Here is a 20,980-nt window from a genome sequence, read left to right as displayed (position 1 = left end):
CCTATCCACCTGAAAAGTTAGAGAATTTATCTTAGTTTCAATCACTACAAACAAAAAGAAGGAACTTACCCACGGCCGAAATCTTCCAGTAATGGCAAAAACCCATCGGTACAAGTGCTTATTTTACTCATAATTTATATAGATTTTATTACTTGTTTTATTTTGTTAAATAAAAGATTTATACCTAATGTTACTTAAGAATTTAGCAAAAACATTTAGATATGAACATGTGTGACAAACTAATGCTATTTCTTACGAATTTCAACAATTTCAGAATAAACAAAGCTCAATAACTTAAGTCTCAAGATCATAGTTTGAGCACTAAAAGGTGGTTTTAAGTAGTACTGTCAAAACGGCTCACCCGACCTAGTCCATCACGGGTTGGTCACTTAGTGACCCAACCCAACCCGACTCATTTGTTATTTAGCCATAAAAATTTGAACCAGGTCTAGCCCACCACGGGTTGGTGGGTTAAATTGGTTGGCTCATTTGCTCACTTAATTACAAGTTTTTTTAAATAAAAAAAAATTACAATATTTTTGTAATTCAAATTTAAATAAATTTCACTTTAAAATGATGTTAAACTCTAAATACAATTCAAAATAATAAAAAAGTAACATACAACTCCAATGTAATTCAAAAGTAAACTCAAAAAATGAATAAATAAGTTTATAATATTGATATTTTTTGTGTCACTTATCCATTTATAAGATCAGAGTCTTGAATGATCAATTTATGAAATTTTGTTCTCTTGAAACATCTTTTTCTTTATTCTCATTTACAATACAATAAATTTTTTTTAACAAATAATATTGAAACACAAAATAATAAATAATCAAATTAAAATAGGTGGATTGGTGAGTCAATCCGACTCACCACGGGTTCAACCTGCTGGGTAAGCCGGGTTTTAAGTGGGTTGGGTTGAGAATTGACCCATATAGAAAAATTTTATTTTTTTAAACACAACTCGGCCCGAACTCATGGTGGGCCGGATTGGCCCTTAGATTTTAACCCATTTTTTACAGCATTTTTTGCTTTCACAACCCAAACAAAGAAGATGGTACTTGAGTCACACAAGTAAAACTTCACCATGGAGTAACACTGAGTTTTGAAGCTCAACCATGCAAAAAAAACCCACCATTAAAAGAAGCTCTTTGGTTGGACAACACAAAAATAGTTTGAGCTATTAAGAAACCCTCAATGGAAGGAAAGCTCACAAGATTAACCACCATGTTTCGAGCTACAACCAACATCCTAAAATCTATAAATTAAGAGAGCAGACCCCCTATTTTAAAGGCAAATTTCCACAGTCAAATTCTTAGACTTTTGTCTAGAATCTCTCTCTGTCATTTCACTTGTAATATTTTAGAATGTAAAAGACATGAGTGGGTTACAACAACTCCTAGGATTGGATGTTAGAATCAACATGAGTTGATGAATCTGTTTGTGTTAGGATTAGATGTAAAACTCTAAATTTCTTTAGTGTTTTTGTTTTATTTCTTTATATAAGTGTTCTTTCCTATGTTAGTGACTCAACTTTCTTTATATGTGTTTCATCCTCTCAATCTTTCGTTTTGTTCCTTCTTTCCTTTAAGCTTTCTTTTAATACATGTTCTTTTGCATTTACGTTCGTTCCTTGTTCTTGTTATACTTGTTTATTTGTTTTGTTATTTCACCACTCTTCACTTTTTTGTATACTAATAAACTAATAATGGGGTATATAAGCTGGAAAACCGTTGTTAACCTCCCTTCGTTTGAAGGTATGATAGAGGAATTCGGGTAGAACAATGCTACGTCCCCTAAAAATTATTTTAACTTAAACAAATCATGGATATAAACTTGTTGGACTTAGATCTAGTAAGATCCTTTGCGAGGACCGGAGGATACATCTAGACTGGACTTCAAACTAGACTATGGACAAAATTGAGTTAAAAGAAAATTAATTGTATCAACCCTCTTTGACACAAACATAATATTCCTTCACTTTTGTCTCTTAGAAAAATGAACAAAAATTTAAAAAATTTGGAAGTTCAAGACAAGCTGGGATATAAACGATGGAGTCCTACTAAAGAACAAGTTGCTCTACTAGAGGCCCTTTTGCATTTGGGATACGAAATCCAAATAGAGAGCAAGTGCACGAGATTGCAGCGAAGCTTAAAACTTATGGGGAATTTGGAGAGTATAGCGTTTATTGTTGGTTTCAAAATTATGGGTATCGTGAAAAGCAACGATGCTTGAAGCAAAGCACCACCACCACATCTTACTCTCCACTACCCCTCTTGCCACCTTTTATGAATGGTAAGATATGTTGTATTTTTTTTACTTTTATTTATTTATTATTTTTATTATTATTATTTTAACATTTCTAATTTTATTTATTTGGAGATCTTGCATGGATAGCGTTGTCGGTTCCAGATCAGGTGACGTTGGATCTTTTTCCAATCCCTCCCATTCTTGATAAAAGAGAGATTTCTCCTCCCCTACTGTTCCAGGTGAAAGCTCATTCCATTGAGATTTCCTTACGATTGCCTTCCGCCGAAGAATAGTCTGCTCGAGGAGACTACAATTGTCTTTATTTATTTCTATTACTATGGACGGTAATCTTTAACGACCACTTGTGATCGACTTTTGAACATCTTTATTATTATTATTATTATTATTATTATTATTATTATTATTATTATTGTTATTATTATTATTATTATTATTAGTATTATTATATATTTATTTATAGACTTAAATCTAACGTAAACTAGCTAACCATCATTTTTTTAAACATGGTTTAAAGTTGATTCCTTGATTCACGGTAAAGTAACTTTGCGTCCTTACTGTCAGATCTGTCGGTTTGTTTTTATCTAGGAGCATTAATTTGTTTATTTATTTTGTTTAAGTAGTGTAAGATAGATTTTATTTATCACAAGGGTAAGACCATCTTCGGTGTAATGGTTAAGACATTTGGTTTTTCAATAACTCTACTCATATTGGTGTTTCTTCCTCAATAATTTTATAGATGTTCAATCTTCCTTCCTCGGTCTATACTAAGGTAAAATTGGACACTTGAAGAGTTGTATTGATTTTGGGTATTTACAAGACTCAAGCCAAAAGTGAAATTTTCAAAGGCTTATGAAGGAAAATCTATCATTGTAAATTTTTACTCTAATGATGAAATTAATTAAATCTTATGTTTTTCCTTGATTCATTCATTTGAAAGCGCTTAAACATATCCTACTTACCTATATATATATATGTGTGTCTAGCCGGTTTAACGTGCAATGCTAGTTATACATTCACTTAATTAGTACCTACACTTATAATATTAAGACCTATTCTAATATAATTTAGTACACTATCTAGCAGTACCTTACGTTTATAACTCCTAATCCTATCATGTATCCACACCATAAAAATTATAAATTCAACAAATCAATGACCAGTAATAGTTGAGACTGTATCAAACATGTTTATAGAATTGAAGTTCACTCAAAACAACCATGAATCGCTACACTGATACCATAAAACAATGACAAGTAGTATTTGTTCATCATGTGAATTATGAAATCATGATCAACCCTATACTAGACATAATGTATTTAAATTCCACATAGACTAATAACCAAAGATAATATCATGTGGAAATCAATAGCAAAAGATTGACTTCATTTACCTAATTAATTTATAATTCATTTCAAACAGTCAAACATATACGCATCGTAATGCCAAAGTAATTAATTTCCAAATATTGTAAGTCATTTATAGTTCTAATTCATTTTCTATGTTATTGAATGAACTAAATTCTTGACTATTTAGTTTGTCATTTTAGTGTAACCAGCAGCAGGATTCATGGGAATGTGACTTCTATGTCATGTGTTAGATTAAGACTATCATTCGAGCTGTCATTACAGATGACTGGAATGACGTAATGATGCATACCTTGACTACATTACAAATCAAATTCATCTTTAAACATATATGAAACAATAATGAATCTTTCTTCAATTTTGCAGCGCTTCAAGAGTACATCTCCTATACCAGAGAACACGATTAGGCAAATAAGGCAGGAGTGGACAACTTATCTTCTGCAAAGATGGAGTTAGGAACAATTTTATTTGTTGTTGAACATTGCTTAATTTTAGTTTTATAAGTTTATATATTGATAGTTTTGGCATTGGATTATTTTGTACATTAAGTAGAACTTTCTTTATATGAAATGCAAATATATTATACTATATATTGTTCTGGGACGATTTTATGCTTTTCAGGTGTGGTTTTAATGCAAAAATAAATTGATTTTTAAAAAACAAACGCCCAATAGACGTTGGTTAGTGCACTGACAGACGTCTATAGACGTCTGACAGTGCACAAACGAACGTCCAAACCCCCTAATCCCCAAACAACCCGTTCAGGCATATAGACGTCCGGGGGTGGCTTCAACGGACGTCTATATAGACGTCTGGCCTGACACAACGGACGTCTATATAGACGTCCGTTGTGTCAGGCCGGACGTCTGACTAATGTCACCCACAAAGACGTCGAGTACAGGTTGGACGTTAAAAAACCAAAATAACATACGTCTAAACCCAAAATAACACCCTCCATAATTTCTATGCCTGTAAAAAAATTCAATTTGTCCATGTAATGAAAATATTTTAGATTGAATAATTTAAGAATATATTTTAAATTATAAATCCAAAATTCAAAAATGTATTTTAGTTTGGACAATCTAAAATATATTTTTGTATCTAGAAATGTATTATAAATTATATAATTCAAAAATATATTCTAGATTATACCATATGAAATAGATTATTACATAATTTACAACTATATTTTGAATTGTACATGTTTTCAAATTTTCAAATTGTGTAATTCAAAAATGCATAGTAGATACAATTAAAATAAATTTATGAATTATGTAAAAAACAATCTAGAATATATTTTCATATTTGAAAATGTAAACTAAATTATATAATTTAGAATAAATATATAGAATATATTAGAATACTTTTTTTTTAATTTATAGATATATTGCAGATTGTTCTGGGTTTACAGTTCACAAATCTAAAGTTTAAGGGAAAAAACCATTGGGTGGAAAAATCAATTTCCCACATTGGATCATACACAAAAATTTATTAACAAAAGCTCATGCATGCATCTAACAAGATCTTGCTCGTTTTAAATATGTAGTGTCGTATTTTAGAATAAACCAAGGAAATCACAATTAAAATGCCAATCATTATTGGAAAAAACTTTTAAGGAAAGACAAGTCTATGCATAACATTAATTTTGATTTCTGAATAATTTGAATTTATGAATAATTTGAACCAGGAAAGACAAACCCATGCTAATTCAAAGTTTTTTAAAAGAATAATCATTGATCAACAATTGCATACTTATACCACATAGGCAGCAGTGATGCTGTTACATCAGTCATGAAAAGAGGTTGTACGTATGATAAATGAAAAATGCAACCAAGTGCTTTATTTTAAAACGTAATTCACTAAACACGATTGTAAAATAAATATGGGCAAAAGCACAATTAGCACAAAAGGAGTTAAATTTATTTTAATAATTTATTATGTATTTCATTTACAAAAATAATATTAGGAACTTAAAATTTATTTAGGCTTTAGCATTATTGCATTTAATTAAGTGTTTAAAATAAAAGTGATAGACAGACTTTAAGTTTACAGTAAATAGATCTGCTATATCAGAATTTGTTCTAAACCTAATAATGAATAAAGAAATAGAGGCTTCATAATTATAGTGTTAAAAAAATTTCATGGAAGTGTAATTTGTTACATGAAAGGACTACCAACAGGAAAAGTAGTTCATACACCACTATTAAACTATCCCTACCATTAAACATAATTAAACAAATTCGTTACCCATCTATATATACATCTGGAATGTCAGAAATCTTTTCCCAGTCTTCGCCTCCTTCTTTGTTGCATCGCTGTTCCAGCAAAGGACATCCGTTTATATGAAGAACTGAAATTGATTTGGGAAGACCCTCCTCTGGTAAGCATTGGAGGTTGGGACATTTATCAAGCCACAGTGATCGAAGAGATGAGAGTTCTAAGAGACCCTTGTAGTTCAGTTTTTTTAGATTTTGACAATCTTTTATTATTAGTTCAGAAAGACAGAGTGGAAGCAAACCTTCATCAGGAAAACATTCCGCCTCTACTTTTTCAACCGTTAAACTTCTCAACGAAGGACTGTCTCCTAAAGCTCTTTTGAGTGAGCCAACAAGTCTAAAGCAATTAATCAGTGTGATGTCTTTTAGATTTAATGGCAAACCTCCTTCAGAGAACGACTCAAGTCTTTGACACTCTTCTATCACTAGCCTTGAGAGAGATGGAAGCAGCATATGCATGTTTGCAGGCAATGATTCAAAGTTAGGGCACTCTTTGATTTTCAGATGCCAGAGATGATTGAGAACAAGATTCTGTGAAATCATCTGTAGATTAGGAAATCCAATGAGTTGAAGAGTCCTGAGTGTTGGGAAGAAATCCAGTGGAAAGATCCTTAGAGAGACACAGTCATCACTTATTAACTCCAGAGGTGAACAAATGGACAACTCTTCAACTCTTAGACGTATCAAAGCTTCAAGTTGTTTGCAATGAATCACTGTTAGAGATTTTAAAACAACAAACTTTGGCAGGTGTCCTTTCAGCTTGGGACAATACCCTATTGAAAAATCTTGTAGACATGGAAAAGCACCTGTCACAGCTTGGCAGTCCCACTTTTCCCATTGCCTCATATCGGAGAAACACAATGTTTCAAGGGATTTAAACGAAGAAGAGTTGTTCCCATGAAAATCAGCATCAATACTCACTATCCCATTAAGTCTTGCAATGCTCAAGTGCTTGAGAAATAGAAAAAGTCCAAGCGGAGGTAAACGTTGGCAAGATTCACATCCATCCAACTCTAAGGACACCAGATTCGGTAATGAATTATGAAGTAACCAATCTGGAAATTGTTTACCAATATAGTTACTTATTGACAACCTCTTCAAATATTTTGAAGGACGTAGGTTCTCAATTACATCCTCAGCTTTTTCTGAATCAACAGAGGAGCTGCCAACGAAATTCCATTCTAACCATAGATCCACAAGGTGTGGTTTGTTCTTCAAATCCACTTCAAATGCATAGGAGGGATTCTCAATATTCTGCAGATCATCAATTGTTAGACTTCCATGAAGATCGAGTTCTCCTAATTGCTGAAAATTGATTTCCTTACTTTTCTCAACATGAAATGAACTCATCGATACTTGAACATTGTTCAGCTTTCCCAAATATGCTACCACATTTTTCACTCCAATATCTACTAATTCAAGACGACGCAAATTGTGGAGTTTATATAAACATGGGGGAAGCTCCTTTAATTTTCGACAAAAGTTCAGCTGCAGTATTTCCAACTTGTAGAGTAAACTTATTGAGTCGGGTAGTTTTTCTATTTCAGTGAAGGATAGATCTAATGAACGAAGATGCTTAAGATTTCCTACAGATTTAGGCACCTCCGTAAGGCTACGACAATTACACAAAGATAAGACACGTATTAACTTAAATCTGGAGAACAAGTCATCTATGGACATCTTGCAATCCCAACCCCAATTCCAAACTCAACCTTGTTGGCATAAATGTATGTAACTTTTGAGTATCAATCGAACTCCCAAACCCATCAAAACCTGAGTCTGAAAATGAACAATGACGGGTTGTTTTGGGTATACCTTTTGGTTCATCAACTCCTAACCTTATGCATATGTCTTCACAGACGTACTTTGCCAAATCATTTAGAAGGTCATGCATCATAAAACACTTTTCCCCTCCAAATCCTGACTGTTGTTGAAAGAAGGACCAAGATAATAGATCATTGCAATATTCTTCACCAACTTCTTTAGGACTCTTTTTCTGTAGAGGGTTTTCTAGGATATTTTCAGCCATCCACAATCGAATTAACCACTCCTCCTCAAACCAATAACCTTTGCGAAATAAGGCACAAAAAGCAAAGCATTTCTTCAGATGAGAAGGAAGGTGGAAATAGCTCAGTCTTAAAGCAGGGAGTATATCACTTTCATCTTCTGAAAAATCCCATATCTCACTCTTCATAATACTTTTCCATTCCGAAAGGGATGATTTATTGTATAATAGACTTCCTATCGTTTTTAAGGCTAAAGGAAGTCCATTACATTTTTCAACTATCTTCTTACCGATCTCTATGAAGTCTGAGTCTGGTTGGGGATTACCATTTTCGAATGCATGCTTTGCGAACAAGTCCCAACAATAATCTTTTTCTAATACCTGCAGGAGGCGCTTTTCTGATCGCATGGTAACAGAAACCTTCTCACTCCGTGTAGTGACAAGAATTCTACTGCCCTTGCCTCCGAAAACTAAGGGCTTCTGCACATCTTCCCATTTAGATGGTCTTTCGTTCCAAACATCATCCAAAACGAGAAGAAATTTCTTTCCCATAAGTTCTTCTTTCAGTCTTTTCTGAATTACTTCATGCTGTACACTATGATCAGTGGAACCAGTTATTGTGTCAAGAATTGCTCTTGATACTTTGAGAACATCAAATTCGTGTGGAACACTGACCCAAACTTTAGTATGAAAGTTAGCTTCTTCAAGCCTTGGGTCGTTGAATACATGTTGGGCAAGAGAGGTCTTACCCATCCCACCCATGCCCACAATAGAAAGTATAGATAGGCTGTTGTGAGTGTCCGATGTGAGCCAGTTAAGGACAAATTCTTTGTCATCATCTCTGCCATAGATAACACTTTCGTTTGGCAAAGATGTATGTGTTAATTTACTACCGGATACTGATCCAACCCCAACACCACCACCCTTTTTCAAACCCAGAAAATCGCTTTGGGTTGCAAGTTCTTCTAGGTCCTCAATGACTTGTTCCATCATGGATTCAATTTCAAAACTGAGAAAAGAAGAGTTGAGGGAATTCCACACCTTCTTAGATGCACTCTGAGACTCAGCTTCCACTTGGGTTTTGGAGAGTTCATAATCTATCTCATCCAAGAGATCTTCTGCATCAATCACAACATCTTTGGCCCTGAGAAGCCAATCTCTGACATGTGGATCTGTGAACTGCTTTTGTTCTGCTTCAAACGCCACAACATCAATGGCTAGCAGCTTCATCTTCAAGTTGCTGAGTTGCTTCTTGTGCTTTCTTTGATGAAATATGTTGACAAGACGAGAAGCCAAAGTGTCGATAGTCCTCTCGAGGAAAGTAGAAACAAGAACACCGGTAACCATTTCTGCTGCCATGAGTGAAACTGTGAGATTTGAAGTGAAGCTTATGGGTGTGATTGGGTGCAGTGCAATGGAAATAATATTAATAAGGTAATTTTTGAATGATGGCCTTGAATTAAGGTTGGTGAACTTTTTCGTCAACAAGCAGTAAACAGTATTGATTCTTCCGACAGCACTGTTATTCACACGCTGTACTCCATTTCCATCAATGAATGAGTTGTTGTGATAAGAGTGAAGGTTCGCAACTTTATCTATATTTTCTAAGAACTGTCAACTATTAGGTACAAGAGTTAGAAAATGAATCACATTCCATTCTCCAGGTCTTCGAGTGAATAGAAACAAGAAAAACATACATAAAGAAGAGGCATAATTGATGATAACTGATAATAATGAGATAATAATAATGATGATAAAAGCTAAGAAATGAGATAGAAAAGATTAAAAGGAGAAAATTGTTGTAAATTAATAAAAGATAACAAGCGAAGTGATATATGTAATGATATAATCAGATTAAAAATTAAAAGAGAGAGAGAGAGACAGAGAGAGAGAAAAGTGATATATCTTGTGATAAAGGATGTAATCAGAAAAAGTAAAGAAATTAAAAATGAAATAAAAATGGGATAAAAAGTTTAAGGGCATATTAGTCCCTCACTTTTTTTTTCTTATTTTTATTAAACTTGTGTGACTTTTTTTTATTAAGAAAATATAAACTATTTAAACACATTCTATATAATTAAGCAAATATTAACTTAATTTATTACAAATTTCTAAAAAGTACTTTTAAAAAGCACGCCGAGTTTTGATAATGATTTATTAAGTGGTTGTTTGGTGAAATTACTGCAGCTATGGAAATAGTACTTTTGTTTAGATATAGTTCTCTATAATAAATAATTTTTTTCTATTTAAAATTAGTTTATGTATAAATTAATTTATAATTATTTCTACATAACTATCACGTAACTTAACGTTTTATCTCTTCTTCGGTACGTTCTCATGTATCCCATGACGTACATAAATGCTTGTTGTTTCTCATGTAATAAAAATTAATATTTATCTTTCTACATAATTCTTTCTTCTTTTTTCTTTCTCTTCTCGTTATAATAATTTCTGTAAGTTTTTATTTTAACTTATACCGAAACTAAATTTTGTTTATGGTGGGAAAGCAACTTAGATATATGTGGTTGAAATATGCAACAGTCATTTTTCCTAAAACCATACGTTTTTGAAAATTATTACTTAAAAATATGTGTGTATGCGTTTAAAGGATAATGAAAAAATTAATTTCATATCCAAAACAAGCTTCTAAAATATCTCTCTCCATATCTAACACAATCTCTCAAACACTCAAATATATCTGGTTATTGGGTCATATTCAAGCACAAGATAAGTTATGAGTCATTTTGAAACCAAAATCACATTCACATGTTTCCTCATTTCATGCAAACAAATCCCAAGAAAATATCAGAATGTTTTTACATCTAAACAAATAAAACTTCCTAATCCAAAACACAATGTATAAACAACTACATAACAAAAACTAAGAAAACTCTATCTAAGAAATCATTATGACCAAGGTCTCCATCTAGATTGACCTTCATGTTGTTGTCCCTGTGACCACTGACTCCAAGTTGGGTCAAGATCCTGTGGTTGGTCTTCGTACTACTCATCATCATCATCACCATTAGTATCCTCATCAACAACATGTGCATCAACCCCCTTCCTAATGAGATGTAGGTCTGCCCTCATGTCAAGGAATCTGAGCCGCAAACGGGTTCCCAAACATAAGTGAATTATCAAACAAATCAAGAAGTCTAAGAGATAATTGATGCAAGTCATCCATGATGGAAACTTGACCTTGTCGAAGAGTCTGGTTCCATAACCTCATGTATACCTGTCGAGCAAACATCATATTCATGGCAGTCTGAAAAGTAACCTCAAAGAAAGATGAAGCACGAGAACAACGAGAAGAACTGCCACCTCGAGGTACAGGTAGAGGATTCAAAGCTAACTATTCAGCCAGTTAACACAGTTCTTAGCAAAGAACTTCTTATTTAAAGTTGGCTGGAGTTGAGGCGCACAGTGGAGTCCAAAGGTACACCCCGATCTTTGCAAAGTGTAGTGATCAAGGCAGAAAAACCAAGCTTGCAAAGATCGTTATCAGCAATGGGGGTGATCTCCTAGGAAATATGAGCACCCACATCCACGTTAACCCCAGTCATATCTCCCTGCGGCAACCTCTCGCAGATTCTTCCAATCGTTTACCCATAAGAATGACTATAAACCCTAGGAAATTGAAACGAGTTTGAATACAATATTTTAGACTTTAATAACTTACCTCTTCGCAAGAATGCAATAATGGAATAAGAAAACCACGATAGAAGTTGTGAGAATGCAAGATACAATAATAGAGTTAGCGAGAATTCAAGTTGATAGAGGAAGCTTGAATTGTGAATTACTTAAGAGACAACACGAAGAGGAAAAATGAAATGCTTGATAGAAAATGCGAGTAAGGATTTAAACATAGTATGTCGGATATCAAATTAATAAACATGATAAACATATATTATGACAAGTCTCCTATGACATAATTGTTAGCATAAAGATGAAGTATAGAAGTTTTGATGATGTGTCAAAGTCAAGATGGTTATTGTATTCTATACTCCTTCAATACTCATATAGGTGTCGAGTTGATCTTGTACTTGTCAAGGGGATGTCGAGCTACCCCTATGGTATCAAGGTGGAGTTATGCGAAGCTATTTGTGCTAGCTTGCTGACACCAAGATTCCCTTGTGTCGAGCTTCATTTGTAGCTTGCTTTCCCCAAAGTCGTTTGTCGAGTTGGCTCGCATCTATTAGTGGAATTCAATCTTCTGCTGGCCGAGCTCCATAGCCAAACTTAGTTTTCTGGTGGTCGAGCTTGGAGACCAGGCTTTGTTCACCAATGGTTGGGCTTTAAGGACATGCTTTTACTCTTTAATGGTCTGGCTTCGTGGACGAACTGTGTTCTCTGGTAGCCGAGCTCGGGTGGTCGAGCTTCACGACCAAGCTATGCTTTCTGATGGTCGGGATTCGTAGCCAAGTTGTGCTTTTTGGAAGCTAGGTCGTCTGTTGGCCATGCTCTGTGGCCATTTGATGGTTGTGCTCTGTGGCAGTGCCTTGTTCATGCTCCAGGATGGTGAGTGCATTATGTCCTCCCCTTATACTCGGATAGGTATGAGTTGATTATTATGCTCTAGAATACCAAGCTTCCTTTGTGTCTGGTTTGGTGTTTCGAGTTGTCGATTGCAGCTCGACATCTCTTTCATTGTTTTGATGCTTTGCTTTGTAGGTTTCCTAGATGAATGATTCTTCCGTTACAACCTGGATCTTTATTTTGGGTGTCACATTCGTGGTCTTACAATCTAGGCTTGATACCTATTTTAATCTCTATTTTCGTCAGTTTTGTTCAAAGTGGTCTCAATTTTTGTTATTTTTGTTGAATTTGGTCTTTTTATATAACGACGTCTAAATCGTTAACGACATAGTGTCCACGTGAGCCATTACTGAATAAGTTGTAACTCTTTGACATACGTGGCAACTTAAACAAAGGTTGACGTGAAAACTTGGTAATTGAATGTGGCCACATCATCATCTTCAACTCTCACCACCCAAAACCCAAGCCACCATCAGAACAATCACCCCATCATCTGACAACAACAAAAGTCGTCAATCATCAGAACCCACCACCATCATCTCCTTCAACCTCACAAATCAACGAGCAACAACCACCGCGAGCCTATTCATTTTCATCGAACACCCTCGAGCAACCTGCATTTGAAAACCCAAACCCAGGTTTGTTTGAACCCCGTCACACTAGAGAACGTGAAAACATGAAACCTTCATTAACCACCACGACAGCCACTACAGCAGTTAGAGAGCACCGTGAAATCCCAAATCACGAACCCTAAATCTCAAGATCTTCTCCACCTGTTTCCATCTTCGTCAACCACCACATGACAACACAGCACCATCGTGGGCCATCATCTTCACCTCAAACCTACAAATAGAGAAACGCAAAACTAGAAATCAGCAACCATCACAAATCAGAAAACTCAAATCACAAAACCATCGTGTTCATCATCGCAACATGTAAACCTACAAAGGAAAAAAAGAGTTTGTCTAAATCATAGAGCCATTTTTATCCCAAAATCACAAAACATTCCACCACATCATGATGAATCGCGAGTTTATTCAAGCATTTGTCGTGGTCTCCCGCGTCTTCATCTTCGAATAACAACCTTCACCATAACAAAACCCTAAATTTCGGTGGAAGATTAAACTGCCACGTGGCAGTCCCTCATTGGACAGTTGCCACGTATGTTAAAAAGTTACACTTCATTCAGTAATGGCTCACGTCGACATTGTGTCGTTAAGCATTTAAACGTCGTTATAGAAAAAGACCAAATTGAACAAAAATTACAAAAGTTGTAAGACCACTTTGAATACCCAAAAAAGGTCGAGGACCACTTTGAACAAAACTAGTGAAAATATGGACCAAAATAGATATTAAGCCTACAATCTAGTAACTTAATTACCTCAGTCAAGGACTTTTTAGTGCCATGTTAGTGGTCTTGGTTATAAGAAACAAATATAAATTGAAAATACATCTAAAAGAAACAAGTAAATACAAAAAACTAAGCATAATTCTATAACATAGACATAAAACGATGTTAGAAGATTGACAAAAAAAAATGAAGGAGTGTTAATTGTGATTCTTGACCCATATACCATCTATTTCTTTTTTAAACTAGTCATCCATTAGCTCCTTCAACCATATACCCACCTCAATACAATGTACTCCATAGTTCTAATGACTCAGAATAATATATTCTAACAAAATAAGTCCAAATTATTAAGAATCAAAATATAAATTGAAAGTACAGTATTGAATACAAATAAAAAAGTTAGGTGGGATATAAAATAAATAAATATTTATAAAACATTACATCTTTAGGTTTAGTGTTTGTTATACCAAGCTATCCCTATATTTGGGTGTCGAACTCGTTGTGTTTAGGTAGAGAAATTGTAAAACCTTGAAAAAAATAAAGGATCTAGAAGGGTGGTGAACGTAGATATTATTAATTAAAATAAGAAAAAAAGAATTAAAAAAGTTATGCATGCTTATTTTTTTAGTGATGCTGAAAATTCTTGAGTGAGTGCCTTCCAATTAATTTTTTCGTTGTTATCAAGTTCCTTATAATTTATGCCGTGCTTATGATATTATATTGCTAGACCATTAAAATGTAGTTTGAAAACTGGTTCAATGTTGGAAAAAATTCCAAATAAAATAACGTTTGAATTATAGTGTTTAAGTAGAGATATATTTTTCTTACGTGCATAAGTGTTGGCTTATTTTTTCTAACTGGTGCATGATTTATATATATATAAGTAGTGATTTAAAACATTGTACAATTGAATGACTTTTATCGAAGAGATAACCCTGTAGAAGCTAGTCTATGAATCAATTCAATCTTTAGAGCTATAGGCACAATGTTCTTTTCTCATTTTGTAATCCATCCCTTCGACCAACTTCTACTATCTTTACAAATTTTGGTCTCCAGTTCAAAAACTTCATCAAGCCATTATCCTATAAAAAAATTAAAAATAAGCTAATTATCAGAAAAAGAAATGTAATAAAACAAACTGACAACAGAATGTTTAGAATATATATTATATAATTGGAAACACAGACAAAAGTTAGTAGCTGAAAACTTGAACAAAGAACACTGAAAATAATGCAGCAGCCACTGAATTACCTTATATGCCAAACCTTGCAAATCTTTGGTATGGCAATTTCTTGTAGTACCTCCATAATTTCTATGCGTGTAAAAAAATTCAATTCGTCCATGTAATGAAAATATTTTAGATTGAATAATTTAAGAATATATTTTAAATTATAAATCCAAAATTCAAAAATGTATTTTAGTTTGGACAATCTAAAATATATTTTTGTATCTAGAAATGTATTATAAATTATATAATTCAAAAATATATTCTAAATTATACCATATGAAATAGATTATTACATAATTTACAACTATATTTTGAATTGTACATGTTTCCAAAATTTCAAATTGCGTAATTCAAAAATGCTAATTCAAAGTTTTTTAAAAGAATAATCATTGATCAACAATTGCATACTTATACCACATAGGCAGTGATGCTGCTACATCGGCCATGAAAAAAGAGGTTGTACGTATGATAAATGAAAAATGCAATCAAGTGCTTTATTTTAAAACGTAATTCACTAAACACGATTGTAAAATAAATATGGGCAAAAGCACAATTAACCACAATCAACCAATATACAAAAAAAATATTTATTTACAATAAAAAAAATTATATAATGATAAAAAATTATATAAATTATTCTTTTATATTTTTTTATTAAAATGATTTTATAATTTAATAAAACTTTTGTTAAAATAAAGAAAAAGTATGAATTTTAACTAGTTTCTTTTAAATATTTAAAAATTTACTTTAAATATTTTATTTCTGCACTCTCGTAAAGTTCTATTTTTGCATGGTACAATTCACAACTTATTTTCAGAAATAAAAAGTATTTCATTTACAAAAATAATATTAGGAACTTAAAATTTATTTAGGCTTTAGCATTATTGCATTTAATTAAGTGTTTAAAATAAAAGTGATAGACAGACTTTAAGTTTACAGTAAATAGATCTGCTATATCAGAATTTGTTCTAAACCTAATAATGAATAAAGAAATAGAGGCTTCATAATTATAGTGTTAAAAAAATTTCATGGAAGTGTAATTTGTTACATGAAAGGACTACCAACAGGAAAACTAGTTCATACACCACTATTAAACTATCCCTACCATTAAACATAATTAAACAAATTTCTTACCATTTATAAATACACGTGGAATGTCAGAAATCTTTTCCCAGTCTTCGCCTCCTTCTTTGTTGCATCGCTGTTCCAGCAAAGGACATGCGATTATTTCAAGAACTAAAATTGATTTGGGAAGACCCTCCTCTGGTAAGCATTGGAGGTTGGGACAGTTCACAAGCTTCAGTGTTAGAAGAGATGAGAGTTCTAAGAGACCCTTGTAGTTCAGTTTTTTTAGATTTTGACAATCTTCTATTATTAGTTCAGAAAGACAGAGTGGAAGCAAACCTTCATCAGGAAAACATTCCGCCTCTAATTTTTCAATTTTTAAAGTTTCTAACGAAGGACTGTCTCCTAAAGCTCTTTTGAGTGAGTCAACAAGTCTAAAGCAATTATTCAGTGTGATGTGTTTTAGATTTAATGGCAAACCTCCTTCAGAGAACGACTCAAGTCTTGGACACTCTTCTATCACTAGCGTTGAGAGAGATGGAAGCAGCATATGCATGTTTGCAGGCAATGATTCAAAGTTAGGGCACTTTTTGATTTCCAGATGCCAGAGATGATTGTCAACAAGATTCTGTGAAATCATCTGTAGATTAGGAAATCCACTGAGTTCAAGAGTCCGGAGTGTTGGGAAGAAATCCGGTGGAAAGATCCTTAGAGAGACACAATCATCACTTATTGACTCCAGAGCTGAACTAATGGTCAACTCTTCAAGTTGTTGGCAATGAATCACTCTTAGAGTTTTTAAAGCAACAAACTTTGGCAGGTGTCCTTTCAGCTTGGGACAATACTTTATTGAAAAATCTTGTAGACATGGAAAAGCACCTGTCACAGCTTGGCAGTCCCACTTTTCCCATTGCCTCATATCATAGAAATACAATTCTTGAAGGGATTTAAATGAAGAAGAGTTGTTCCCATGAAAATCAGCACCAATACTCACTATCCCATTAAGTCTTGCAATCCTCAAGTACTTGAGAAATAGAAAAAGTCCAAGCGGAGGTAAACGTTGGCAAGATTCACATCCCTCCAACTTTAAGGACACCAGATTCGGTAATGAATTATGAAGTAACCAATCTGGAAATTGTTTACCAATATAGTTCCTTATTGACAACTTCTCCAAACATTTTGAAGGATGTAGATTCTCAATTACATCCTCAGCTTTTTCTGAATCAACAGAGGAGCTGCCAACCAAATTCCATTCTAACCGTAGTTTCACAAGGTGTGGTTTGTTCTTCAAATCAACTTCTAATGCATAGGAGGGATTCTCAATATTCTGCAGATCATCAATTGTTAGATTTCCATGAAGATCGAGTTCTCCTAATTGCTGAAAATTGAGAATTTTCCCAACAGCAATTGCACTCACAGATACTTGAACATTCTTCAGCTTTCCCACATATGCTCCCACATTTTCAACTCCAATACCTACTAATTCAAGACGACGCAGACTGTCGAGTTGATGTAAACATGAGGGAAGCTCCTTTAAGTTTTCACAATAGTTCAGCATAAGTATTTGCAACTTGTAGAGTAAACTTATTGAGTCGGGTAGTTTTTTTATTTGAGTCTCGGATAGATCTAATGAACGAAGATGCTTAAGATTTCCTACAGATTTAGGCACCTCCGTAAGGCTCTCACAATTATTCAAAGATAAGACACGTATTAACTTAAATCTGGAGAACAAGTCATCTATGGACATCTTGCAATCCCAACCCTCACCCCAACCCCAATTCCTATCTGTTGGCATAAATGTATGCAACTTTTGAGTATCAATCGAACTCCCAAACCCATCAAAACTTGAGTCTGAAAATGAACAATGACGGGTTGTTTTGGGTATACCTTTTGGTTCATCAACTCCTAACCTTATGCATATGTCTTCACAGACGTATTTTGCCAAATCATTTAGAAGGTCATGCATCATAAAACACTTTTCCCCTCCAAATCCTGACCCTTGTTGAAAGAAGGACCAAGATAATAGATCATTGCAATATTCTTCACCAACTTCTTCAGGACTCTTTTTCTGTCGAGGGTTTTCTAGGAAATTTTCAGCCATCCACAATTGAATTAACCACTCCTCCTGAAACAAATAACCTTTGGGAAATAAGGCACAAAAAGCAAAGCATTTCTTCAGATGAGAAGGAAGGTGGAAATAGCTCAGTCTTAAAGCAGGGAGTATATCACTTTCATTTTCTGAAAAATCCCATATCTCACTCTTCATAATACTTTTCCATTCCGAAAGAGATGATTTATTGTATAATAGACTTCCCATAGTTTTTAAGGCTAAAGGAAGTCCATTACATTTTTCAACTATCTTCTTACCAATCTCTATGAAGTCTGAGTCTGGTTGGGGATTACCATTTTCGAATGCATGCTTTGCGAACAATTCCCAACAATAATCTTTTTCTAATACCTGCAGGAGGCGCTTTTCTGATCGCATGGTAACAGCAACCTTCTCACTCCGTGTAGTGACAAGAATTTTACTGCCCTTGCCTCCGAAAACTAAGGGCTTCTGCACATCTTCCCATTTAGACGGTCTTTCGTTCCAAACATCATCCAAAACGAGAAGAAATTTCTTTCCCATAAGTTCTTCTTTCAGTCTTTTCTGAATTACTTCCTGCTGTATGCTATGATCAGTGGAACCAGTTATTGTGTCAAGAATTGCTCTTGATACTTTGAGAACATCAAATTCCTGTGGAACACTGACCCAAACTTTAGCATCAAAGTTAGCTTGGTCAAGCCTTGAGTCGTTGAATACATGTTGGGCAAGAGAGGTCTTACCCATCCCACCCATGCCCACAATAGAAAGTATAGATAGGCTGTTGTGAGTGTCCGATTTGAGCCAGTTAAGGACAAATTCTTTGTCATGATCTCTGCCATAGATAACACTTTCATTTGGCAAAGATGTATGTGCTAATTTACTACCCGATACTGATCCAACCCCAACACCAGCACCCTTTTCCAAACCTAGAATATTGATTTGGTTTGCAAGATTTTCTAGGTCCTCAATGACTTGTTTCATCATGGATTCAATTTCATTAATGACAACAGAAGATTTGAGTGAATTCCACACCTTTTTAATAGCACTCTGAGACTCAGCTTCCTCTTGGCTTTTACGGAGTTCATAATCTATTTCATCCAATAGATCCTCTGCATCAAACACAGCATCTTTGGCCCTGAGAAGCCACTTTCTGACATTTGGATCTGTAAACTGCCTTTGTTCTGCATCAAAAGCCACAACATCAATGGCAAGGAGCTTCATCTTCAACTGGCTGAGTTGCTTCTTACGGTGTTTTCTTGCACGAAATATGTGGGCAAAACGGGAAGCCAAAGTGTCAATAGTCCTCTCGAGGAAAGTAGAAACAAGAGCACCGGTAACCATTTCTGCTGCCATGAGTGAAACTGTGAGATTTGAAGTGAAGCTTATGTCTTTGACTAGGTGCAGAGCAATGGAAATAATGTCAATAAGCTATGTCTTTGCATCAGTGTTGGTGAACATCTTCAAGTAATAAGTGTTGAGTATTCCTACATCTCTAAAAGAGACAAAAGTGATAATGAGATAATATATTTTGCAGATGATGTATTATAAAAATACATATGTAACTAGTCATGCATGAGCTCCTTCAATCATATACCGACCTCAATACAATTTACTCCATAGTTCTAATGACTGAGAATAATTTTCTAACAAAATAAATTCAAATTATTAATAATGAAAATATAAATTGAAAGTACAGTATTGAATAAAACTAAAAAAGTTAGGTGGGATATAAATAAATAAATATTTATAAAACATTACATCTTTAGGTTTAGTGTTGATATGGTCTCTTGAACAACTAAATTGTTTTAGTTTAGGTTGCTGAATTTAATAGTTTATTCTTGATTTCTAGTGAACTAATAATATGGTCAATTTCGGTGGCTAACTGATCAATAAATAAACCCAAATAATCTAACACCGTATTGTATAGGACAAAAAGAAATTGACTTTGCAGTAAAATACAATATAACTTCAAAGTGTGATGCAGCTATATAATAGTAGATTAATTATGAGGCAGGTAGCGATGCATTATAATTTTTTTGAATGATTGCTCTATTTTAAAGTTGCTGAGTATAATTTTATTTTTTGATGACCTAGACCAATAATAATGGTCAATTTCAATGACAGACGAATAAATAAATAATTCCAAATATTTTAACATAGTGTGAATATTTGAAAACTATAGTACTAGACAAAGACATAGTCACAATATAATATGCAAATATAAGTTAAAATTTCACATTAAACTCAAACATTCTTCAAATTTTGAGTTTAAAAAGATGATGTTATGATCTGGAGTACTTATATGTGAGTAATTAAACCAATTCGGATGATACGTGAGTGGATCTGTTATTAGAATTTATTATATGAACAACTCATTTCTTATTAGTATTCAATCTCTCTAATTTCTTTTTATATATTTATCTATTTTATCTTATTAGAAGGAATTTGATTTATCGGATTTTAAAATATAAAATTTGTGGATAGTAGACAATTTGACTCTTTCTTTTGTTTGAAGAGGGTCTCTTTCATGATCAGAAGAGAAGATCCACATGTAAAGACTCTCTAACACTTAAGTCAATAAGAGAATTATGATCTATAAATGAGAGTGATAAATGAGAGTGATAGTGATTATGAAGTGAGTATTCCTTCAAGAATACTAGTTGTATTTATAAGATCAACATGGACAATGAGCTATATTCCTATTAGAATAACAATTTACAAAAGGATAAATAATAACGATTATGCTAAATTACTGAGATTTAGTTATAATATATAAATATGATTCGAACAGACGT

At 33.7% G+C, this 20,980-nt stretch overlaps 1 protein-coding gene and 1 pseudogene across 1 annotated transcript; both read right to left on the bottom strand.

Annotated features, from left to right (window-relative positions):
- Positions 1 to 5,734: 5,734 nt before the first annotated feature.
- LOC124840183 (putative disease resistance RPP13-like protein 1) lies at positions 5,735 to 9,393 on the bottom strand (annotated as a pseudogene).
- Positions 9,394 to 14,637: 5,244 nt separating this feature from the next.
- On the bottom strand, positions 14,638 to 19,666 carry LOC124838383 (putative disease resistance RPP13-like protein 1). The gene is made up of 2 exons (XM_088110472.1): positions 16,169 to 19,666; positions 14,638 to 14,888 (listed from the first exon to the last, which is right to left on the bottom strand). The coding sequence occupies exons 1-2, from the start codon at positions 19,536 to 19,538 to the stop codon at positions 14,884 to 14,886; spliced, it is 3,375 nt and encodes a 1,124-aa protein (XP_087966598.1). The 5' UTR covers positions 19,539 to 19,666; the 3' UTR covers positions 14,638 to 14,883.
- Between the last annotated feature and the right edge of the window lie 1,314 nt (positions 19,667 to 20,980).

Source organism: Vigna umbellata, chromosome 3, assembly GCF_029865625.1.
Source record: "Vigna umbellata cultivar VRB3 chromosome 3, Vumbellata_1.0, whole genome shotgun sequence".
Classification (NCBI taxonomy): Eukaryota; Viridiplantae; Streptophyta; class Magnoliopsida; order Fabales; family Fabaceae; genus Vigna; species Vigna umbellata.
This window is presented reverse-complemented; position numbering and strand designations above follow the sequence as displayed.